The 26200-nt window shown below is 42.1% G+C and overlaps 1 protein-coding gene across 4 annotated transcripts in view; it reads left to right on the forward strand.

The window, feature by feature from the left end:
• The window catches only part of ARFGEF2 (ADP ribosylation factor guanine nucleotide exchange factor 2), a 100021-nt gene that overhangs the window by 47586 nt on the left and 26235 nt on the right, over positions 1-26200 (forward strand). For all 4 annotated transcript variants that reach the window (XM_065892493.1, XM_065892491.1, XM_065892492.1 and 1 more), the window contains 12 exons: positions 822-933; positions 1513-1718; positions 4087-4171; positions 4275-4446; positions 5420-5571; positions 6642-6770; positions 7803-7961; positions 11646-11793; positions 12930-13029; positions 15230-15270; positions 15373-15542; positions 18121-18272. In XM_065892493.1, the coding sequence (XP_065748565.1) occupies positions 822-933; positions 1513-1718; positions 4087-4171; positions 4275-4446; positions 5420-5571; positions 6642-6770; positions 7803-7961; positions 11646-11793; positions 12930-13029; positions 15230-15270; positions 15373-15542; positions 18121-18272 (1626 nt within the window). The remainder of the gene's footprint in view (positions 1-821; positions 934-1512; positions 1719-4086; positions 4172-4274; positions 4447-5419; positions 5572-6641; positions 6771-7802; positions 7962-11645; positions 11794-12929; positions 13030-15229; positions 15271-15372; positions 15543-18120; positions 18273-26200) is intronic.

Genomic DNA, 26200 nt, shown 5'->3' on the forward strand with positions numbered 1-26200 from the left:
AAAGCATCTCTTCCTGAAAGAGGCCCCCTGTAGCCACACTCTCTGAACAGTCCGGAGGTAGTCTCTGTCCCTGCGCCATAGTCATAGCCTGTCCTCACAGTCCTTGCCACAGTTTGTGCTTATACATGAAGATCATTCCCCAATGCATGGCCTGGTAAATAACAAGTTGAATTTATACGTCAGTTAAGTTTACCTGCCTTTAACAGAAAATCCAGAAGTAACAGTGCTTAAGCACCATTAAAGAAAATCCCAAAGGGGACAGGCTAGGACAGTTGCAGTGGCTCTTATGGACGTCAGAGACCCAGGCTCCTTTTATCTTTCTGCTTCACCATCTTGAATACAGTTTTCATCTTCAGTGTTGCCTCGTGGTTTAAGAGGACTGCTGGAGCTCCAGTCATCACTCATATATTCTGGGGAAGAAGGGGAAAGAGCAAAAAATGTACACCTCCCTGCCAAGTCAGCTTTGTTTAAGGATCCTTCCTAGAAGTATCCACACCACTTCTGCTCCCCTCTCACTGGCCAGAACTTTATCACATGGCCGTACTTTGTCTAAGCGAGGCAGGGGAATGTAGTTCTTATCCCAGATAGTTGTGTGCCCAGCTAAACATCTAGGTTTTATTATTGTTGGAGAAGAGGACAATGGATATTGAGTGACAACCAGCAGATTCTGTTAAAGCCTGGTCAAAAATTAAAAGTGGAATTGAGAAAAACTACCAGGACACACACAGTTCGTGGTGTTACTGTAATTTGCCTCAAATGCTAGCTTTTTTCTATCCTCCAGAGTTTGAAATAAGCAGCCTGTGTCCCATCTCTTGAAAAAGGTTCAACAAGAAACCCAAGAGAGGGATCCAGTATCTCCAGGAGCAGGGCATGCTGGGAACATCAGTTGAAGACATTGCCCAATTCCTGCACCAGGAGGAGCGCCTCGATTCTGTAAGACTGGGGGCTGGGTACGTGCATGTGGGTTCTTTCGGGTGATTCTGAGACCTTTCTGGCTTTAACCTAGAGACTGGCCGACCCTGAGTGCAGTGCTACTGTCCACGCCCCTGCTTACAGCAGGGTTGGCCAGTGTTGCAAAAAGTTCTATTTATCCCTTTGGGCAGTGTTGCAAAAAGTTCTTTAAAGGGAATAAACCAGCATCCTGACAGGTGGTTGTGTATTTGGTGGGACAGTGTCAGAGCTAAAAGTGTCACTTGGCTGCTAGAAATTGTTCTGGGTGCTCGTTGGCAGCTCACCTCCCTCCTGAGTGTGCCCCATCATTCCTCCACTTTTCAGTCTCCTGTGCTTCCCCCTCTTCCTTCGTGGCGGGACAGTCTGAACCTGGAATGGTTGGGTGGGTGGGCAGGCTCAGGGAGTCGCCTAACTTTTCTAGCAGTTCAACCCATTCTGGGTGTTCAGAGCTGGGGCATTCGGGCCCCACCCCCACCCCCACCCCCGCCTTTGACTGAAGTGTCTTTCACTGGGTGTTCATAATTGACAATTTGTAGGTATGAGTGAGTGTGTATGTTTCAGACCCAAGTAGGTGATTTTCTGGGAGAAAGCATGAAGTTCAACAAGGAGGTGATGTATGCCTATGTGGACCAACTTGACTTCTGTGAAAAGGAGTTTGTCTCAGCCCTGCGGACGTTTCTAGAAGGTTTCCGCCTACCTGGGGAAGCTCAGAAGATTGATCGGTTAATGGAGAAGTTTGCTGCAAGATACATAGAGTGCAACCAGGGGTGAGCACCATGTTTAAGTCCCTTCTGCGCTCTCTTTTTGCCTTCCTCAGAGCACCAGTCTTAGCGTGGTTGGGGTTTAATCTGCGCCAAGCTATTAAAGTTTCTGTTCACTGTGTCTCACGTTAAGACCTCACCTCGACTGTTCATGTCCCCTCTACAGGAGGTTGAGGACCAGAGAGGCTAAGTAACTTGCCCAAGACTACACAGCTAGAGCCCACACTCTTAATTATGACAAAAGAGCAGTTCTGTGGGTTGAGAAGAGGCACTCAGGCATCTCTTTCCTAATCAGGAACAGCTCCCTGACTTAATATATGGGGTAGATCTGAAGAATTTTAGTTTTTCTTTGATTACATACTGATGAGCAGGTTACTGAAATGGCTCCGTAACTAATAAGACCCCACCTAAGTACATGATTTCATCTTGGGGCCTTTTTTTTTAACTATTTTTTTTTTAATTTAAAAACATTTTTTAAATTCTTTTATTTTTAAAAGAGTTTATTTTCCCTACAGTTCAATTTTTTAAATTATTATTTTATTTATTTTTGACTGTGTTGGGTCTTCGTTGCTGCGCGCGGGCTTTCTCTAGTTGCGGCGAGCGAGGGCTACTATTCGTTGTGGTGCGCAGGCTTCTCATTGCAGAGGCTTCTCTGGTTGCGGAGCACGGACTCTAGGCACGTGGGCTTCATTAGTTGTGGCATGTGGGCTCACTAGTTGTGGCTCACAGGCTCTAGAACACAGGCTCAGTAGTTGTGGTGCACAGGCTTATTTGCTCCGTGGCATGTAGGATCTTTCCCAGACCAGGGCTTGAACCTCTGTCCCCTGCATTGGCAGGCGGATTCTTAACCACTGCACCACCAGGGAAGTCCCTTGGGGCCTTTTTTGATAGGTAGTTCATTTTTGCATAGGAAATGGAAATTGAAAGGAGAGCTAACCTTTATTAAACACCTCCTGTGTGCCAGCCATGCCGTGAGTTTTACATGCATTTCATCTTAATTAACGGTAAGCCTGGGAGGTAGTATCCTTGTTTTATAAGTGAGGAAACAGGCTCTGAGATAGCAACCTGTCCAAAAATTAATCAGCTAGAAAGTAGCAGATTGAATATGAATTTGTCTGACTCAAGAAAGCTCATGCTCTTTCCTCTGAACATGAAGTTAAGAATGTCTGAATATACTGTGAACATGAAGTGGAAAATTTTCAGTGGAAACATTTTGAGAACAGTTTTGCCTCTTAAGTCAGCTTGGTTTTCATATTAATTGGTCCCAATCCTCCAGGCTGTCCCCATGAGATGACCTGGTCAGAAAAGGCAGCCTCTGGTCGTTTTAACCAAATAGGTATTAGAATTTTCTGTGAAGACACAATTAGATGTTATTTACTTTAAACATATCTCTTATGTGGACCTAGAGACCTTGGTCTCTGTCCCCTAGTCGGTAAATATGTGACCCAATTAAATGTCACGTTAGAATGTAGACCTTTTACTGTGTTCTTCAGAACTTCTCCTTCTCCTGTTGGGCGCAGTTTGGATAGACAAGTTTTTCTTTAGCCTCACATATTACAAGGCTGTACATCCCCAAGTATTTGTCTTTCTTCTCTTGCCTAAGGCGAAAAAAGTCAGACTTCACCAGCATATTGTTTATTAAAGAAACAAATATTTTTCTTCGTATTTCTGCTGTTAAATATTATAGTGCATAATGTAAACCTTGTTTTTTTTTTGTTTTTTTTTTGCGGTACGTGGGCCTCTCAGTGTTGTGGCCTCTCCCGTTGCGGAGTGCAGGCTCAGCGGCCATGGCTCATGGGCCCAGCCGCTCCACGGCATGTGGGATCTTCCCGGACCAGGGCACGAACCCGTGTCCCCTGCATCGGCAGGCGGACTCTCAACCACTGTGCCACCAGGGAAGCCCGCATAATGTAAACTTTAAATGGCTAATAACTGGACAGGAGTTTTAGTTATCTTTCCACCTAGTGCCTAGCACACAGTAGATATTCTCAGGAACAGGACCAAGGTGAGGCAAGCGAAGCACTAAAGGGGCAGACTGTAAAGGGCCTCGCTCAGAGTCATGTGCTGTCGGGTCGGCACCTGGGAGTAGGGGAGGGCCTCGCTTGCCTCACCCTCGTCCCTGGCCCTGGAGGCTCCTTAAGGATCTTTTTAAGAAATCGACTTGAAACTGCTCTATTCAAAGAAGTCTAAATCTGACACGTATTCTTAACTAGCTTTTTCTACACTCTGGATCATTAGTTATCATTCAGTGATGATGAAAGCATCCTGAAGAGCAGTTGGCCTGCTCTGAGAGAAGCACATCTCCTTGAGCACTGTACCCTTCCAGCGTCGTCTCTGTGTATGTTCTCACATCTGGAATCGTTTTTTTTTTCAGGCAGACTCTATTTGCTAGTGCTGACACTGCATATGTCCTAGCATATTCAATTATTATGCTAACTACAGACCTGCACAGCCCTCAGGTAAAATATTTTAATGATACATATACTATAGTGGCTAAATAAGGAGCTTTATTTGGGCCATTGGCTGTCTTCTAAATGGGTTCTTAATTTTTTTAAATTTCAGGTAAAAAATAAAATGACAAAAGAGCAGTATATTAAAATGAATCGGGGTATCAATGATAGTAAAGATCTGCCTGAAGAATATCTCTCAAGCATCTATGAAGAAATAGAAGGCAAGAAAATTGCAATGAAAGAAACAAAAGAACACACGATTGCAACCAAATCTACTAAGCAGAGTAAGGTCTAATGGCAAATTATTTCTATTAATTCCAATTTTCGAGTGTATCAGAATGCATGATTAAGTTCCCTGGTGATAGATTTAATTTGCATATCTAGCTATCTAAATAAGAAATATGATTAAATTAGTTATTATGATTATGTTGGCGCTTTCATAATATCACTTATCTTCTTGCTAGATTTGTAATTAGTTACAAGAGGGAATTTAAAATAATCTGAGAGCTAAATTATTCCCCCAAAATGTTCCTTAAAACTCTGCTGTAATACCAGTGGTGATTGTGCCAACCTTGATTAGAATTCTCTGAGTTAACACCCCTGTGAAGCTACCGGTTTCTTTATTTGAGAGGCAGCAGTGTGTATGGTTTAGAGCAGGGGTCCCCAGCCCCCGGGCCACAGACTGGTAGCAGTCCGCAGCCTGGTAGGAACTAGGCCGCACAGCAGGAGGTGAACGGCGGGCGAGCGAGTGAAGCTCCATCTGCATTTACAGCTGCTCCCCGTCGCTCGCATTACCGCCTGAGCTCCACCTCCTGTCAGCATTGTGGTGAGTTGTATAATTATTTCATTATATATTACAATATAATAATAATAAAGTGCACAATAATGTAATGCACTTGAGTCATCCCGAAATCATCCCCTCCCCCCAGGTCCGTAGAAAAATTGTCTTCCACGAAACCCGCCCTGGTGCCAAAAAGGTTGGGGACCGCTGGTTTAGAGCACGGGCTCTAGAGCCATGCTGCCTGGATTCAAGTCCCAGCTCTACTGCTTATTAGTTGTGTGACCCTGGGCAAGTCACTTAATGTCTTTGTGCCTCATTTCCTATCAGTAAAATGGCGATAATACTTGTAACAGGCTCATGTAGTGGTCCTCATGAGTGTTTGTGAGTTAATTGTTGTAAATCTTTTGAAACAGAGCCTGGCGCATAGCAAGCGCTTAGTGAATGTTAGCTGCTATTATTCTCTTATTTCTTCGTAGGTGTCGCTAGTGAAAAGCAGCGACGGCTACTATACAATTTGGAGATGGAGCAAATGGCTAAAACAGCCAAAGCCCTGATGGAGGCTGTGAGCCACGCCAAAGCCCCATTTACGAGTGCCACTCACCTGGACCACGTCCGGCCAATGTTCAAAGTGAGTAGCCTGAGAAGTTAGGACACAGCTAAGCCTGATTCTAGAGCTGACCAGCCAGAAGCTCACCAGCGAGTTTATGATGGTGGAGAGATTGGGGAGAGGAAAAGGCCAAGCCTGGGTGTGTCTTTCTGGACAGCAACTAAAGCAAGTCCTTCCTAGAAGCCCTGTGATGATGCTAGGGTTACGTCAGCATGGGCTCTGCCATCAGAACGTGTGGTTTAAACCCTGCTTTTGCCACTTCGTCGCTCTGTGACCATGGTGAGGTTATTCAGCCTCTGTCTGTTGATCGTCTGTGAAATGGAGACAAATGCAGAGTGCTACAGGGCTGCCGGGGGGATTGAATGAATTAATAATTATTCAGGCATAAGAGACAGTTTTATTGTGACATCTCATCTCAGTGGCCTCAGGGTTAGTTTATCAGATGAAATTATGTAGAAGTAAAAGACAATATTCTAAGGTCTCTTTTTTAAATGTCTAGAAAAGGTACACTTTCTAAATACATAGCACTCATGTTTTTCTCTAAGATGTTTTTATAGTAACTGTTAATATCTTGTTAGTTGACCAGTTCTAGATTTTTGTGAGCTTTTATTTTCAGGGAATTCACAAGAAACTTGGAGGAAAAGTAAGGTCTAAATAATTTGAATTAGGAAGCTTTCAATAAACAAAGTTTGTAGAACACAAGTTGCTTATAGATTTCACCTTGCATGCCGGCCTCTGATTAGTGATGGATGCCTCCTGCACTGTGTAAAGGATTCTCGAGCCCTGATTAGACTCAGCAGGGAGTGGGATCTCTGATTGATCAGTGATGTCTGTCATGAGCACAGATAGATATGGTGGTGGCACACTAGCCGCATGTTTGCCATCCTTCCTTTAGAACTGTACGTTTAGTAAATGGCATATCTGTAGTGACAGCTTTGACCACAGTTTAGGAAAAATTATTTTACTTTGTGAATGAATCAAAGTAGCAGTGAACTCGGCATCCTGGCTGTGCTCATAACTAACAGTGTGGCCTCTAAGTGCTCTTCCACACTGAGATTCTAGACGTTATTGAAAACTTCCTTCCTTGGTAGCTGGTGTGGACGCCACTGTTGGCAGCCTACAGCATCGGACTGCAGAACTGTGATGACACTGAAGTGGCCTCTCTGTGTTTGGAAGGCATCCGATGTGCGATCCGGATTGCCTGCATCTTTGGAATGCAGGTGGGTATAAACACAGCTCCAGAGATACTGGTGGGCCATTTTCTTTCAGATTTGGAAAAATTTAGAAACTATCAGACATTTCCAATTAGCCAAAAACATCTCAACAAACTCTGTGCTCATGCCCACCAAGAGGAAGCCCACAGATTTGTGCTGGCAACAGCCTCATTAGGGGAAAAAATTGGAGATTTGGACTAAAACCTTCTTTGAAGATAGGTGGGGTCCAAGCTACTTAATTGGATTTGACAAAACAGCCTTTCTATCCATCTGGCTAACTGCCTGCCCTGGTGCTTAAAATATTGTTTTTCCTTTTAAAATCAGCTTATTATTTTAATTTCCCTTATTTCCAGGTCTTCTCTGAGGGAAATAAATAGTTCAAAGCACAATGAATATGTCTGTAAATCTTTTGAATCTTGAAAAACTCAAATAAGCAAAATACAGTTCTCAGAATGTTAGGAAACCAGAAAGTTGTCAGTCCCATGTATCATTTGCTAAATCACTAAGAATTGGCACCCATTTATGTTGAAAAACTCAGTCGTCTGTTCCCATTTATCTTACAGTTAGACATTTTCTTTTGTACCAAGACCCCGGGCTTTGACACCAGACAATCTGGGTTTCAAACCTCAGCTCTGCTGCTTCTCTAGCATTGGTCTAGCTAACTTCTCCCTAAGACACCCTTTATTTCCTCATTTGTAAACTTGAGAAAATAGACCTACCTTGCAGGATTGTTGTAGAAATTAGAATTTATGTAACAATCTTAGCATTCAGCAGATTCCTCCCCTACTCCCTCCGAAGGGAATGGAACGTGAACATCAGTTTGAGGTTGGCTGCAAAGGAGAGACTAGTTCTCAAACATGAGATGGGCTGTTCAGGTAGCGGGAGGATAGCAGTGTGGAGTAAGTGGTGTGTTAATGTATGTAAAGCCTGTCGACGTGTGTACGGAAGGGGCAGAGGATCCAGTGCTCAGTCCCTTCAGTGTGAAAACGGTGTTGCTCAGGGCGGGATCTCAGCGTTCCCTCTCGGCTTCCCTTACAGCTGGAACGAGATGCCTACGTTCAGGCTCTTGCGCGCTTCTCCCTGCTGACGGCCAGCTCCAGCATCACAGAGATGAAGCAGAAGAACATCGACACCATAAAGACGCTCATCACGGTGGCTCACACGGACGGCAACTACCTCGGGAATTCCTGGCACGAGGTGTGTGTTTCTTTGAAAGCCTGGGGTTGCCTTTTCTTAGTGAGGATGAATCCCAGCTGTCCTTTGATTCAGAGCCAGTCTCTCTTTGGTCGATTCCATTTTTCTTGAAGTCAAGCCTAACTTTAACTGGGTTTGGTCTCATTCCTCAAATACATCATGTATCAGAAAAGTCAGACTCCCTGGGGCGTGGTGGGTGAGATGCCTCAGATGCGCCACCTCACAAGGTGCTCCTGTCCCCGGTGGCCGGTGTCCACGCGGAGAGCACCTCTGGTGTGGCAGCTTCCTTCCCACTTTTCCCAAGTCCTTAGGTACCTCCTGAGAGCTCTTACCACCAGGGAGTAGATTTAAGACAAAGCCAAGGAGCCCGATTTCTCCTAAGTGTATGAGAAAAGAGATGGTCAGCATCTACAGTGAGCCATTAGGGAAATTGCCAGTGGTTTCACGTTTTTGTTTAACTAAACCGTATTCTAAGAGTTTCACGTAAGGATATAATTATCCATGTGCACAAACAGGTGTTTGAAAGGTTGTTCATCGAAATTTTAGTCATTCAAGGGAAAAATTAAGTTAGAAACAGCCTAGGTGTCCCAACAATGAGAGATTGCTCTTTTTTTTAAAAAGTGTGCTGCACCACTCCTTAGAATGCTGTGTGGCCATTTAAAATAATGTTGCTGAGGGACTTCCATGGCGGCCCAGTGGTTAAGACTGCGCCTTCCAATGCAGGGGGTGCAGGTTCGATCCCTGGTCAGGGAGCTAAGATCCCACGTGCCTTGTGGCCAAAAATCCAGAACATAAAACAGAAGTAATATTGTAACAAATTCAAGAAAGACTTTAAAAATGGTCCACATCAAAAACATCTTAAAAAAAAAATAAAACCAAACGAAACAAAATAAAATAACGTTGCTGAAGGGAGAGACAGCCGGGCATGACATGCTCCCTGATGGAAGCACACAATACCTCCTAAGAAATGTTTTTGCCCAAAACTTCAACCTGAGTCAATTCAAGCCTCCACTGTCAGTTTAAAGGAAATGTAGGGGACAGAGGAACACAATAAATGGTATCATGAGAATGCAGCATGCAAACTCTAGGATATGACAGAGCCTCAGAGCCAGTGACCACGTTCTTCAACAAATACATTGCATGGAAAATAGTAGATGGTTGGGGGGTGAGGCGGGGGCAGGCCTGTGGATTGAAAGAGACTTCAGAGAAAAAGGTAAAGATGTTATTAAACACTGTCTAATACTGTGGGAAGGTGATCACAGTATATTAAATTGAGAAATCGTTATAAACTTTGTGAGGCTTCGTCCTTCATGCCAGACGTACACAGAAAATGGATTTGAAAAGATAAACAGGAATGTTAACATCCTATCTGTGTGATAGCATTATAGAGGCGATTTATTTTCCTGAAGTTTTCTAATTTCTCTACTGTCTGTACGTATTACTTTTTGTTTTAGAGAGAAAACTGTGAAAGAGTAGAGGTGAGGGCATGGAGAGTGGTGGGGACTGCGATGACCTAGAAAGAAAATTGCTGTCAGCCTCCTCCTGCCATGGGGATCATGCGGTTCAGGGGGAAGGCCTAGAGCCAGACGCTGGCATCCAGTCTGGGTATCATCCTTTTCCTGCCTGTATGACATAGCAAGTTGCTTAGTCTTTGAGCCTCATCTTCCTCCTCTCTACAACCTTCATAGGGTTGTTCTGAGAAAAAAAGGGGGTTAACGTGGAAAAGGGCTTACAACTGCATTTGGCAAGTAGTAAGAACTCAGTAGATATTAGCTGTCATGGTCATCATCATCATGGCACATACCTCAGTCCCTTTTCACCGAATGTTTGCTTTCTCGGTCACCACTCTGGAGCATTCCATATGAGAAAAGATGGGGGGGGCAGTGGTGTTGTTTTGAGTTGTGTGCTTTTTTAAGAAATAACTTCCTGTTTTCTGAGGAGTCATGATACCTAGTGAATCAATAAATAGCTGCTTTCTCTCTTAGAACTTTCTTTTTTTTTAACCTGAGAGATATGGTGAAGGTGGGGTTCCTGCCAGTTGCCAAGTATATAGCAGCATCTGGAAATGTTAAAAATGAATCAGCCACCTACTCGATATGCAGAAACCTTGAGAAATCAGGTTGGAATCAGTAAGTCCTCGGCCACAAGTGTTATTGACATACTTGAGATTCCAGCTTCTGGAAAAGGGAGGACACTAGCAGTTTACTAGTAAAAATTTAACAGTATTATGCCATGTGGAACAGTCAGGGCTTGGCGCGCTCTGGCCAAATTAAGTACCTTTCTCAGTCAAGGGGAAGGCCGTTTATAAGTGAAAATACTCAGCAGTGCTCAGTGGTATAATGGAGTCCCATACTCTGGGATTGGATTGTAAGGTTACCATGAAAAGCAAAACTCAGCTTTAGTCAGAAGTCCCCATGGAAATTCCTTAGGAAGGGTTTACCTAGAGGTCTACGTGCCGTCGTCCCTCAGTAAGTTTTAAGTAGCTGGTTTTTGCTCCAGTAGAAGTTGAAACAAATCTCTGTTTCTTCGGGTAAGCTCCAGGTGAGAGACGGCCCGTGCGCAGGGACGCGTTGTCAAGCACCTGCACCACCCCTTAGGGCTGGGAGACCATTCCAGGGCACATTCTCATCTATTTGATAAACCAAATAATAATCACCAACTATTTTAAGTGCTGGGGATTCAGCAGTGAACAAGACAGAGTTAATGCCCTGTTGGCTCTTAAGACAGAGAACAAACAAATATCTGGCATAATGCCAAAAAGTAGTAAGTGCTAAGGAAAAAAAATATGCGTGGCCAGGGGAGGGTGTGTGATCTCAGGGCGGTCGAGGGAGGTCTGTCTGAGGAACACATGTCCGAGCTGGGAATCTAAAGGGTGAGCCATGGGGAGGAGTGTAAGGAACACGTTCAAGCATAAGGAACAGAGAGTGCAAAGGCTTTGGGGTAGGGCCAGACGTGTCGAGGTAAAGGAGCAGCAGGGAGGCTGGGGAGGCTGGTGTGTTGTGTATCTGAGGGGTCGAGTGGGAGGGAGATGGGGGGTGGCTGAGTCAGACTACATGGTGCACTTACTGAGTGGCATGGTGGATGAAATCCCCTGCTCCAGTCAAATGCTTTTTCTTCCTTTATTGAGCATTTATTAAATTTGCATAACTAAACATCTGTGTAGCATAACTCTACTGTACCAGTTTTTCTTTTACTTGTTTTCTCTTTCCCTTTTTTTTTTTCTCTTTCCCTTTTTAATAGTTAAAAAAAGAAAAAAAGGGCTTCCCTGGTGGCACAGTAGCTGAGAGTCCGCCTGCCGATGCAGGGGACACGAGTTCGTGCCCCGGTCCAGGAAGATCCCACATGCCACGGAGCGGCTGGGCCCATGAGCCATGGCCGCTAGGCCTGCGTGTCCAGAGCCTGTGCTCCGCAACGGGAGAGGCCACATCAGTGAGAGGCCCACATACTGCAAAAAAAAAAAAAAAAAAAAAAAAAGATAAGAAAAAAAATAGTGAAGTCTGTCTTCCAGACCCACACTCAGAGGGTTGCCTAGCTGGAACTAGGGAAGCCAGTCTGAGACCCTCAGATTTTATTCTCACCTGATAAGCTGCTTGTTTCAGAGAACTCTCTAATGGCTAATTTAAGATGATAGTGCCCTTTACAGCCAATGAAATGGGAACTCATCTTTTCACACCTTCTTTTCATCAGATCTTGAAATGCATCAGCCAGCTGGAGCTCGCTCAGCTGATAGGAACCGGTGTCAAGACACGCTACCTGTCTGGGTCCGGGCGTGAAAGAGAAGGGAGCCTGAAGGGCCACACGTTGTCGGGAGAAGAGTTCATGGGCCTTGGCCTCGGTAAGATACCAGGCCCCCCGGCGAGCCGTCACGGACTCACCAGTTAACCGGCACGAAACCCTTCTTGTCTCATCAGGACTGTCCCGTAGATCGTCTCTTCCTTACGTGCCAGCTGACAGTATGTTTGTTGATGGAAGCGGAAGTGCTGCCTCAGCTCTCTAAATTGTGATTAAACTGTCGAGTAAATGCCTATTTTATCAGCATCAGCAGGGTGCATTACGTTTTTCTATACATATAAGTATGTTGGAGGGAAAGCCATCTGGTATTCGAGGAGTGGGTGTGTGTATCTCTAGATTTTCAAAGGTAGATTCAACCTCTCTTCCATGTTCATCTTTTGTTAACTGATGTTCTTATCAAAGTAGAATTATTTCTGGCGATACATTGAACTGAGAGACTCTCTTGTCCGTGATATAACAATACTAATAGTAAAAAGGGTAAACAAACGTGCCAGGCCACATTCTAAGCACTCAGTTTATATATTTTAATTCATTTAAACCTTGTAACAACTCAGTGAAATTGGGGCTGTTATCATCCCCATTTTGTAAATGAGGCAAGTGAGGTACAAAGGGTGAAGTGACTTGAACAAGGTGACATTATGAGGAAGTGGCAGAGGTAGGTTTCAAACCCAGGCCATTTGATGCGGAGAGCAAGCTTCCTAGGTCCCACATACAGTAGTACAGTATAAAAGCACAGACTCTGAAAATGGGGGAGGGGTAATAGCACCTACTCCTTGGGGTGTATATGAGGGTGACTGGAGTGAAATCCTAGAGAGCTCTCCAGACCTTCTGCATGTGGAAACCATTACATGTTCTAGGAGCTCTGAGTTAGTACTGATCAATTTGAATTTGTTTTCATAAAAAGAGACATTTAATATTATAAAAATGTAAAAGACGCTTAAGAAAGGGAGATGAATGGTACAAGCCAGGGAGCCTCTAATAAGAATGTATTCTGAATGCCAGATGCCATAACCTGAGTTTAATTTTATTCTGTCATCATTGGGGGGTTGTTTGTTTGTTTTGCCTGCAAACCATTCTCACTTATGTTCCTTGTCTGTGCATATTGGATATCACAGGATTCTTTGTTCTAAATACTTCACTGTTTTGGAAACACCGTTGATTTTGTGCATTGTGTTTCAGGTAATTTGGTGAGTGGTGGAGTGGACAAAAGACAGATGGCCAGCTTCCAGGAATCGGTCGGTGAGACCAGCTCACAGAGTGTGGTCGTAGCTGTAGACAGGTAATGATTTTCTTCTCCAGTGAAGCTGGACTACCCAGTGGCTTGGCATCTTCTGTATATTTACTGGGTATGAATGACCACTAATTTGTTTGACTGTTGTTAAGTATTGTCAGTTCTAGATTACTCAAACTAGGAGAGATTAAAAGTGGCACACGTGATCCACAACTACTGATTACCTTCACATTCGTTTGGATTTTGATCTTGAGTTGTATCATAACCTTTTTTAAAATTATAACTGTGACCAAATTATGTCAAAAACAAGAGTTTTTCCTTGTGCTAGTGTTTTAAATCACCTTGTTTCCTTAGTGTAGAAATTACTTTTTAAAAAATTTCAAGAAGAGTTTCGGATTTAAAGCCTACCCATGAGTGAGAGTTGGCCAAGTTGACATTTCCATTTCTTTTTCCTCAAAACCTTCCCACTATTTCTGTTCACTTAAAACTTGACCTAAACATCCAGGAGAAATACAGGTATTCCCATTTGAAGATATTCATTCTATATGAGGGCTTAAAATAGGAATTTTCTTAAAATCAACAAACCTCTGAAAATTACCATTGATTAATCATGTACATTAAATATAGATAATTCTGAAATGATAGCAGTATAGAATTTATGACATAATTTATATTGCTCTCAGAACAGTTTTCCTAGTTTTTTTTTTTTTTTTTTTAAATTAATTAATTTATTTTTGGCTGTGTTGGGTCTTCGTTTCTGTGTGAGGGCTCTCTCCAGTTGCAGCGAGCGGGGGCCACTCTTCATCACGGTGCGCGGGCCTCTCACTGTCGCGGCCTCTCCCGTTGCGGAGCACAGGCTCCAGACGCGCAGGCTCAGTAGTTGTGGCTCACGGGCCTAGTTGCTCCGCGGCATGTGGGAATCTTCCCAGACCAGGGCTCGAACCCGTGTCCCCTGCATTGGCAGGCAGATTCTCAACCACTGCGCCACCAGGGAAGCCCCCTAGTATTTTAAACTCTTCATCAGCATATTTTGATCACCTTGCTCTTGTTGCTTTTCTGCTTCTCTCCAACAGGGATATTGTCTGTAATGTACTTTTGATGAGTTTTCCCTACTTTTCCCCTTAGGTTTAGGCTAATACAACAAAATGTTTGTTGTGCCATTAACCGCACATTTCTTTCCTGTTTTTCTGCCTTAGCCAGATAGTGCAAATAGTAACTTGCCCAGCACCTTTTTGTGTGCTGTTAAATTGTTTTAAGTTGAGATACAATTTGTACACCGTAAGATTTACTCTTTTTAAAATGTACAATTCAGTGGTTTTTAGTATATTCAGAGTTGTGCAACCATTACCACTACCTAATTTCAGAGCATTTTCATCACCCCCATAACGAAGCCCTGCGTTTATCACAGTCGCTCCCCATTTCCTCTCCCGCCGTTCCTGTAACCACTGATATACTTGATATACTTTCTGCTTGTGTAGGTTTGCCGATTCTGGACATTGTTGAATTGTCTATTTCTCCTGTTTAATTCTGTGTTTTTTGCCTCATGATTTTGGGGCTCTGTTGTTAGATGCATATATGTTTATAATAGTTAGGTTTTCTTGACAGATTAAACTTTTTATCATTATAAAATGTTCTTTGTCTTTACTACTGATTTTAGTCTTAAGTCTACATCGTCTGATATCAGTGCAGCTACTCTTGTTCTCTTTTGGTTATTGTTTGCATGCTGTGTCTTCTTTCATACTTTTACTTTCAACCTATTTGTGTCTTTGACTCTAAAGTGAGATTGGCAGGATGAATTAAAACAAACATGATCCAATTCTATGCTGTCTAAAGATTCAGCCATTTTTCTTGAAGGAACATTTTTACAAGCCTTTGGTAGTTTCCAGAGTTCAGGTCTGAAAAAGTTGATTTTGTTAAATTTTTGCCAGTTTTTTTGGTTGCTCTTATGGAGGAGCAGCTTTTTAAAGGTCCTCAGTCTGCCATTCCCACTGTCGTGACATTCCATGCTATCATATCTTGACTCTCCCCCATCCTTTTGTTGTGTCACCTTCTCTTCCTATCAGTATAAGCATTTCAGCTCTCAGCTCAGCTCACTGACCAGTTCTGTTCCTCTGATGCCTCATTGTTTATGTTAGTGGAAGTGCCACACCTGAAATGTTTCCTTTCTGTCTTTCCTGAGTGTTTGAAATTGAAGCTGCAGCTTCCAAGTCTAATTTTTATTTTATTATGTCTGGAATTTTCTTCCTAGAATTTTTACTGGCTCTACCAGACTGGATGGAAATGCAATAGGTATGTATTTGACTCACCTGTGACAACTACAGAAGCCTCCTATCATAACTGTCTGGCCATTACTAATGATGCCTCGCGTGTGTTGTTGGGTCTGGCCTGTAGTTGACTTTGTCCGCTGGCTGTGTGCCGTGTCCATGGATGAGCTGGCTTCCCCCCATCACCCCCGCATGTTCAGCTTGCAGAAGATTGTGGAGATATCTTACTACAACATGAATCGGATCCGACTACAGTGGTCCCGAATATGGCATGTGATTGGAGATCACTTCAATAAGGTAACTCTTCAAATTCAAAAACCCCACTCCATCAATGCCCAAATAAAAGGCAGGCAACTAACTTCAAAACAGAAATGATTGAGTGTGTAGATGCGTATAATTCGCATTCCCTGTGGAGTGGAGAACGGCTCGTAGCATACCTACATATTGATAGAGCTCATGGAGAATGAATTAAAAATCCATTTGTATCTAAAATACTTTAATATCCCATATTTAGGAGGTAGGCTCACACCACAAAAATCATTATAGTCACTGGACAGACATTGGTGTTTGAAAGCATTGTGAAATCCTGAACACCTTCTGAATGACCAAAGATTAAGTTATGTTCTTTATATCAATAGTTTCACTCTAAATGTCACCACTTCTTGTATTCTGGCTTCCTTTGCCACCACTCTTCTAAAACCTTTGTTGAGGAAACTAACATTTATTTAAATCAGAAACAAGCCAGAGACTTCTGTGTTCTAAAACTGAAAACTGTGGCGAGAAAACCAGATTTTTCTCCGCTCGAGGTTTCGTTATATACACATAGGCACATGCACGTGTAAATTGAACAAATGAAATCAGAATATATTTTATGTATATGAATGTCTGTATCTGTAATGTCATTTGCTTTTTAGGGGAAAACTAACAGCTTAACAACACTGTTTGCTACCAAAACACATTTCATGATTTCAAAAAAATTTTCTCAGGCCTGGAGATAAAGAGTTGTAATAGAGATGCTTAAAAATAGTGTTAATAAAAGACAGTTTCTCCAAAAGAGAAATGCCCTCTCTACATTGAATAGGAGAAAACCATAAGAAGAAGTAATCTGTCGTTGGGATATAGAACAAGCAGTAGAGTGCTGGTAAATGATTTGTAGCGTCTGCTGATTTCTGTGGTGGGAACACCACCCCATGATCGATGGAAGGTTAGCAGTGTGATGTCACTAAATGTGAACTGGGAAGAGTTGGGTAGTGTTGGCTTTTCTGGGCAGCTGGGGAACCCCACTGAAAGTGGGGTTGTCACATGTAGTCTTGCTTCTAACTTGGTCCATCAGCTAATCAGAGTTTTTTGTTTACTTTGCTTTCTTATCAGCTCTAAGTAAGGTACCTCTCAGCACACCATCTGTTTAACAAACTGTCCGAGTGCCTTGTACCAGGTAGTAGACAGATGAGGTCCCTGCCCTCCTGGGGCTCACTTGGATCTTATGATGAAATAACTGATGGTAAAGGGTCAGGCAGTGCAGTGTGTCAGGCCTCTCCGGAGGTGACCTTTCTGAACCCTCAGTGAGGAGGTGGCCATGAGAGCCTGCAGATGCCCCAGAGCAACTGTTTGTTGAGTGAGTGGTAACACTGTCGTCTAAAGTAAGCAGTCAGCTCAGCAACCATCTTTCCCATTATTGTGGGTAAATAGATTCTTAGTGGACATCACTGATATGAACTTGTTTGAGAGAAAAAATGTGAACCATTACCATGACTGCACCTTGTGTTCTTGTCCAAGCCTATGACAAGCTTCGGATCTAGGCTGGCGGGTAGTAATTAGACACGTCGTGGTTGTCAACCTCATTACAAATGAGGTCCACTCCATCTCATCAGTGCCGTTAAGCACAAAGTTGTGGAAAACTCAGTTGCTCACTCTGGGACTCATCATTCTTTCCACCACATCAGGAGGATGTTCTGCTTCCCCCTGGGAGCCAGAGCACATGAAAATCCTGTGGATTTGAAGAAGTAAATGGCCGAGTAGAGCTCTCAGGATTCTAGGACAGTCATTGGGACAGTCACATGTTTCTCTTCTTCTAAACTAGGGCACAAATATGTCCTGGGGTGTACAAAGCTGCATAGTAAGCGTGGTGTGTATTCCTGAAGCAGCCATGGATTTTGAGCCAGGGAATAATATTCTTATTAGTCTCTAATTACATCAACATTACACGAACACTTAAAAAAAATTACAGCTAAAAACACCTTTGGCCATCAGCACCCCTCAACCAGACCCTCCCCAAAGCTAATTATTTTTTATCCATTCAGTATACAGGCCAACCTCAGAGATATGGCGGGTTCAGTTCCAGACCAAAGCAATAAAGCAAATATTGCAGTAAAGCAAGTCTCACAATTTTTTTGGTTTCGCAGTGCATAAAAAAGTTATGTTTACACCATACTGTAGTCTATTAAGTGTGCAACAACCAAAAAAAGATATACATACCTTAATTTTAAAATAGTTTATTGCTAAAAAACGTGAACCATCACCTGAGCTTTCAGTAGGTTGTAATCTTTTTGCAAATAGTAACATCAAAGAACACTGATCACAGATCACCATAGCAGATATAATAATAATGAAAAAGTTTGAAATATCGCAAGAATTATCAAAATGTGACACAGAGACACAAAGTGAGCATATTTTGAAAGCATGTTTAATTAAATGTGTTTCATCATTAACCTTAAAACTGTCCAGCTCATGCCAAGAAATACCTTTTCTTCCTCCTGAGGTGTGTTTTCCCAGAGCATTTGTTTTGAAGGCAGGCTGTCCATGTTTGAGGTTCAGAACCCCATATCCACAGTTGTTCCACTGTGCCTATTTCACCTCACCTCGTGTTCCTGCTCAGGTTGGCTGTAACCCCAATGAGGATGTGGCTATCTTTGCTGTTGACTCGTTAAGGCAGCTCTCCATGAAGTTTCTTGAGAAGGGAGAATTAGCCAACTTCCGTTTCCAGAAAGATTTTCTGAGGCCCTTTGAGCATATCATGAAGAAAAACAGGTATGTACATTATTCTGGAAGACCCTTAGTCAAATCTCTGCTGGGGGTCTAAAAAGGTCTCTTAGCACTAACCACACGATTCGTTTTTTCCTGTCTTGTTTGGCGGAAGCAAATAAAATGAGCGGACTTTGATTCACACCTATTATCTCTAAGTAAATCACACTAAGATCTGTGTGTAACCTTTCCCAGAAGGGCAGATCATACAACTGCAGCTAGTAGAAGTACGTCAGGCATCCTTACCGGGGGTCTGGGTGCTGAGGGAGTTCAGAGAAAGAGCCACTGCCAAAGCAGCCTCACACAGGGTCAAGAACTGTGTGACCCAGATTGGTTCAAGGTGGCGGAGTAGAAGGACATGCTGTCACTCCCTCTTGCGAGAGCACCGGAATCACAACTAACTGCTAAACAGTCATCGACAGGAAGACACTGGAACTCACCAAAAAAGATACCCCACATCCAAAGACAAAGGAGAAGCCACAACGAGACAGTAGAAGGGGCGCTATCACAATAAAATCAAATCCCATAACTGCTGGGTGCGTGACTCACAAACTGGAGAACACTTACACCACAGAAGTCCACCCACTGGAGTGAAGGTTCTGAGCGCCACGTCAGGCTTCCCAACCTGGGGGTCTGGCAGCAGGAGGAGGAATTCCTAGAGAATCAGACTTTGAAGGCTAGCGGGATTTCATTGCAGGACTTGGACAGGACTGGGGGAAACAGAGACTCCACTCTTGGAGGGCACACACAAAGTAGTGTGCACATCAGGACCCAGGGCAAGGAGCAGTGACCCCATAAGAGACTGAACCAGACCTACCTGCTGGTGTTGGAGGGTCTCCTGCAGAGGCAGGAGGTGGCTGTGTCTCACCGTGAGGACAAGGACACTGGTAGCAGAAGTTCTGGGAAGTAATCCTTGGCATGAGCCATCCCAGAGTCCACTACCAGCCCCACCAAAGAGCCCTGGTAGGCTCCAGTGTTGGGTCGCCTCAGGCCAAACAACCAACAGGGAGGGGACCCAGCCCCACCCATCAGCAGACAAGCGGATTAAAGTTTTACTGAGCTCTGCCCACCAGAGCAACAGCCAGCTCTACCCACCACCAGTCCCTCCCATCAGGAAACTTGCACAAGCCTCTTGGATAGCCTCATCCACCAGGGGGCAGACAGCAGAAGCAAGAACTACAACCCTGCAGCCTGTGGAACAAAAGCCACATTCACAGAAAGATAGACATGATGAAAAGTCAGAGGGCTATGTACCAGATGAAGGAACAAGATAAAACCACAGAAAAGCAACTAAATGAAGTGGAGATAAGAAACGTTCCAGAAAAAGAATGCAGAATAATGATAGTGAAGATGATCCAGGGCTTTGGAAAACGAATGGAGGCAAAGATTTGAGAAGATGCAAGAAATGTTTAACAAAGACCTAGAAGAATTAAAGAACAAACAAACAGAAATGAACAATACAATAACTGAAATGAAAAATACACTAGAAGGAATCAATAGCAGAGTAACTGAGGCAGAAGAACGGATAAGTGACCCAGAAGACAGAATGGTGGAATTCACTGCTGTGGAACAGAATAAAGTAAAAAGAATGAAAAGAAACGAAGACAGCCTAAGAGACCTCTGGGACAACATTAAATGCAACAACATTCGCATTATAGGGGTCCCAGAAGGAGAAGAGAGAGAGAAAGGACCCGAGAAAATATTTGAAGAGATTATAGTCGAAAACTTTCGTAACATGGGAAAGGAAATAGCTACCCAAGTCCAGGAAGCACAGAGAGTCCCATACAGGATAAACCCAAGGAGAAACACACCGAGACACGCAGTAATCAAAATGGCAAAAATTAAAGACAAAAATTATTGAAAGCAGCAAGGGAAAAGTGACAAATAACATACAAGGGAGCTCCCATAAGGTTAACAGCTGATTTCTCAGCAGAAACTCTACAAGCCAGAAGGGAGTGGCATGACATATTTAAAGTGATGAAAGGAAAGAACCTATAACCAAGATTACTCTACCTGGCAAGGATCTCATTCAGATTTGATGGAGAAATCAAAAGCTTTACAGACAAGCAAAAGCTAAGAGAATTCAGCACCACCAAACCAGCTCTACAACAAATGCTAAAGGAACTTCTCTAAATGGGAAACACAAGAGAAGAAAAGAACTTACAAAAACAAACCCAAAACAATTAAGAAAATGGTCATAGGAACATACCTATTGATAATTATCTTAAACGTGAATTGATTAAGTGCTCCAACCAAAAGACACAGGCTTGCTGAATGGATACAAAAACAAGACCCATATATATGCTGTCTACAAGAGACCCACTTCAGACCTAGGGACACATACAGACTCACAGTGAGGGGATGGAAAAAGATATCCCATGCAAATGGAAATCAGAAGAAAGCTGGAGTAGCAATACTCATATCAGATAAAATAGACTTTAAAATAAAGAATGTTACAAGAGACAAGGAAGGACACTACATGATGATCAAGGGATCAATCCAAGAAGAAGATATAACAATTATATATGCACCCAACCTAGGATCACCTCAATACATAAGGCAATGGCTAATAGCTATAAAAGAGGAAATCAACAGTAACACAATAATAGTGGGGGACTTTTAACACCTCACACCAATGGACAGATCATCCAAACAGAAAATTAATAAGGAAATAGAAGGTTTAAATGACACAATAGACCAGATAGATTTAATTGATATTTATAGGACATCTCATCCAAAAACAGCAGGTTACACATTCTTCTCAAGTGCTCACGGAACTTTCTCCTGGATAGATCACATCTTGGGTCACAAATCAAGCCTCAGGAAATTTAAGAAAATTGAAATCACATCAAGCATCTTTTCTGACCACAACACTATGAGATTAGAAGTCAATTACAGGGAAAGAAATGTAAAGAACACAAACACATGGAGGCTAAACAATACGTTACTAAATAACCAAGAGATCACTGAAGAAATCAAAGAGGAAATCAAAAAATACCTAGAGACAAATTACAATGTAAACACGACGATCCAAAACCTATGGGATGCAGCAAAAGCAGTTTCAAGAGGGAAGTTTATAGCCATACAAGCCTACCTCAAGAAACAAGAAAAATCTCAAACAATCTAACCTTACACCTAAAGCAATTAGAGAAAGAAGAACAAACAAAACCCAAAGTTAGTAGAAGGAAAGAAATCATAAAGATCAGAGCAGAAATAAATAGAAACAAAGAAAACATTAGCAAAGATCAATAAAACTAAAGGCTGGTTCTTTGAGAAGATAAAATTGATAAACCATTAGCTAGACTCATCAAGAAAAAGAGGGAGAGGACTCAAATCAGTAAAATTAGAAATGAAAACGGAGAAGTTACAACAGACACTGCAGAAATACAAAGCATTTGTATTTCTAAGAGACTAAGAGACTACTACAAGCAACTCTATGCCAATAAAATGGACAACCTGGAAGAAATGGACAAATTCTTAGAAAGGTATAACCTTCCAAGACTGAACCAGGAAGAAATAGAAAACATGAACAGACCAATCACAAGTAATGAAATTGAAACTGTGATTAAAAGTCTTCCAACAAACAAAAGTCCAGGACCGGATGGCTTCACAGGTGAATTCTATCAAACATTTAGAGAAGAGCTAACACCCATCCTTCTCAAACTCTGCCAAAAAATTGGCAGAGGAAGGAACACTCCCAAACTCATTCTGTGAGGCCACCATCACCCTGATACCAAAACCAGACAAAGATACTTCAAAAAAAAAGAAAATTACAGACCAATATCACTAATGAATATAGATGCAAAAATCCTCAACAAAATACTAGCAAACAGAATCCAACAACACATTAAAAGGATCATACACCACGATCCAGTGGGATTTATCCCAGGGATGCAAGGATTCTTCAACGTACGCAAATCAATCAATGTGATACACCATATTAACAAACTGAAGAAGAAAAGCCATATGATCATCTCAATAGATTCAGAAAAAGCTTTTGACAAAATTCAACACCCATTTATGATAAAAACTCTCCAGAAAGTAGGCATAGAGGGAACCTACCTCAACATAATAAAGGCCATATATGACAAACCCACAGCAAACATCATTCTCAATGGTGAAAAACTGAAAGTATTTCCTCTAACATCAGGAGCAAGACAAGGATGTCCACTCTTGCCACTATTACTCAACATAGTTTTGGAAGTCCTAGCCACGGCAATCAGAGAAGAAAAAGAAAGAAAAATAATACAGATTGGAAAAGTAGAAGTAAAACTGTCACTATTTGAGATGATATGATACTATACATAGAGAATCCTAAAGATGCCACCAGAAAACTACTAGAGCTAATCAATGAATTTGGTAAAGTAGCAGGATACAAAATTAATGCACAGAAATCTCTTGCATTCCTCTACACTAATGATGAAAAATCTGAAAGAGAAATTAGGGAAACGCTCCCATTTACCATTGCAACAAAAAGAATAAAACACCTAGAAATAAACCTACCTAGGGAAACAAAAGACCTGTATGAAAAAAACTATAAGACACTGATGAAAGAAATTAAAAATGATACTAACAGATGGAGAGATATACCATATTCTTAGACTGGAAGAATCAATATTGTGAAGATGACTATACTACCCAAAGCAATCTACAGATTCAATGCAATCCCTATCAAGTTACCGATGGCATTTTTTACAGAACTATAACAAAAGATCTTAAAGTTTGTATGGAGACACAAAAGGTCCCAAATCGCCAAAGCAGTCTTGAGGGAGAAAAAGGAAGCTGGAGGAATCAGACTCCCTGACTTCAGACTATACTACAAAGCTACAGCAATCAAGACAATATGGTACTGGCACAAAAACAGAAATATAGATCCATGGGACAGGATAGAAAGCCCAGAGATAAACCCACACACCTATGGCCAACTAATCTATGACACAGGAAGCAAGGATATACAATGGAGAAAAGACAGTCTCCTCAATAAATGGTGCTGGGAAAACTGGACAGCTACATGTAAAAGAATGAAATTAGAACACTCCCTAGCACCATACACAAAAATAAACTCAAAGTGGATTAGAGACCTAAATGTAAGACCAGACACTATATAACTCTTAGAGGAAAACATAGGAAGAACACTCTTTGACATAAATCACAGCAAGGTCTTTTTTGATCCACCTCCTAGAGTAATGGAAATAAAAAGAAAAGTGAACAAGTGGGACCTAACGAAATTTAAAAGGTTTTGCAAAGCAAAGGAAACTACAAGCAAGACGAAAAGACAGACCTCAGAATGGGAGAAGATATTTGCAAATGAACTAATGGACAAAGGATTAATCTCCAAAATACATAAACAGCTCATGCAGGTCAATATTAAAAAACAAACAACCCAATCCAAAAATGGGCAGAAGACCTAAATAGACATTTCTCCAAAGAAGACATACAGATGGTCAAGAAGCACATGAAAAGCTGCTCAACATCGCTAATTATTAGAGAAGTGCAAATCAAAACTACAATGAGGTATCACCTCACACCAGTTAGAATGGGCATCATCAGAAAATCTGCGAACAACAAATGCTGGAGAGGGTGTGGAGAAAAGGGAACCCTCTTGCACTGTTACATGTTACATATATTCCCACTGTTGGTGGGAATATAAATTGATACACTATGGAGAACAGTATGGAGGTTCCTTAAAAAACTAAAAATAGAATTACCATATGATCCAGCAATCCCACTGTTGGGCAATATACCCAGAGAAAACCATAATTCAAAAAGACACATGCACTCCGGTGTTCTTTGCAGCACTATTTACAATAGCCAGGTCATGGAAGCAACCTCAATGCCCATTGATAGACGAATGGATAAAGATGTGGTACATATATACAATGGAATATTACTCAGCCATAAAAAGGAACCAATTTGGGTCATTTGTAGAGATGTGGATGGATCTAGAGACTGTCAGACAGAGTGAAGTAAGTCAGAAAGAGAAAGATATCATATATTAACACATACATGTGGAACCTAGAAAAATGGTACAGATGAACTGGTTTGCAGGGCAGAAATAGAGACACAGATGTAGAGAACAAACGTATGGACACCAAGGGGCTAAAGTGGTGGTGGTGGTGGGATGAATTGGGAGATTGGGATTGACATATATACACTAATATGTATAAAATGGATAACTAATAAGAACTTGCTGTAAAAAAAATAAATAAAATTATAAAATTCAGTTAAAAAAAGAAAGTTTATGAGAAATGCTTAGTCGCTTAGTGAAAAGAGCAGGTTATAGAATTGGGCAGTCAGTGTAATAATAAAGGTTGTGATATAGTATATCTCTCCATATGAAATGCCATAGCATCATATAAAAGAATCTTTTTCTTTATGTTTTTCCCTACATCTTCTAGAACATTTATTGTCATCATTTATTACTTTTAACAGTCAAGCAAAAAAGATTTTAATAAATATGTATAGTTCTTGCCAACAAGTTGTTTTTTTATCCCGGGAGAGAAAACTGTGAATTCATTGGTATTATGTGTTAAAGTCACCTAGGTATGTAGTCAGTCCTCCATTATCTGCAGGTGGCAAATTTTCTTCGTGGACTTTCAGCTAATTTTTAACTTTCTCCTTGTCTTCTCTAAGCAACCTTTCCTATTATCAGTTAGTATAGGTCCAGCAGACAAGCATGAATGTTATCCTAAGCCAGATGAAATTTGCAAGACAAGTCTCTTCTCCTAAAACCACTCTAATGACTTTCAGAGCTAGTGCGATAGAAGCATTAGGTTTGTGTTGCCTTGCTTCTTGCTATTTGTGAGATAATAGTGTTCACCCCATAATCATATATGTCTGAAGGACATATGTGCTAATCTGTTGTAAATATCCAGGTCACACCATGTTGAACCTTGCAGCTGCTTCAGAAAATGGACCATTTTTTCTGTCTTCATGTTCTATTTTGTAATAATTAAATTTATTCATCTTAAGTTATATATGTATGCTCCCATCCAAGTGTATGTGTTTGCCATCCACAAATATCTCTGCCGAAAAACCTAAGAAGATATGCATTAAGAATTTAGGAATCGTTATCTCTGGGTGGCAAAATTATGAGTATATTAGTCTAAATGTTTGGGGCCAGAAAAATTGACCAACAGTGGCTTAAACCACAAGTCTATGTATTGTTTACTTAACAAGTCAGAAGCAGGCAGTCCCAACTTTGGTTCCATAGCCCAAATTGTAACCAAGGACCCAGGTTCTTTCTGTCCCTTTGTTTGGCCATAAACAGGGTGCTTTTCTTCCTTGAGCTTACTGTTTCATGATTGCTGGACAGAGACTTTAGCTCCAGGCATCATGCCGTGTTCACAGTGGGAGTGATTAAAAGAGGCAGAGCCCACCATCAGAATGGGAACAAGAGGAAAAGGGGCAGAGCCTACCAAGTGTGTTCCTTTTTTTTTTTTTTTTTGCAGTACGCGGGCCTCTCACTGTCATGGCCTCTCCCGTTGCAGAGCACAGGCTCCGGACGCGCGGGCTCAGCGGCCATGGCTCACAGGCCCAGCCGCTCCGCGGCATGTGGGATCTTCCCGGACCAGGGCATGAACCCGTGTCCCCTGCTTCGGCAGGCGGACTCTCAACCACTGCGCCACCAGGGAAGCCCCCAAGTGTATTCCTTTTAAGACAAAAGCAGAACCTTCCTAGGAATCCCTCCCCTCCCATACCCATAGATTTTCTCTTACATCTGATTAGTTAGAACAGGTCATGTACCTCCCCTAGCTGCAAGGGAGGCTGGGAGATTGAGGTCCTGGCACATAAGATTGTCATATTGTCTTATTTATGAGCAGTTCCCTGAGGTCTGGCATGTTGCTGCCCAGATGAAATCAGACTTATTAAGGAGGTGGGAAGATGACTGCTGGGTAGGCAACTAACTGACATGTTGACTGTCTTACTATTTT

Source organism: Phocoena phocoena, chromosome 15, assembly GCF_963924675.1.
Source record: "Phocoena phocoena chromosome 15, mPhoPho1.1, whole genome shotgun sequence".
In the NCBI taxonomy this organism is placed as follows: Eukaryota; Metazoa; Chordata; class Mammalia; order Artiodactyla; family Phocoenidae; genus Phocoena; species Phocoena phocoena.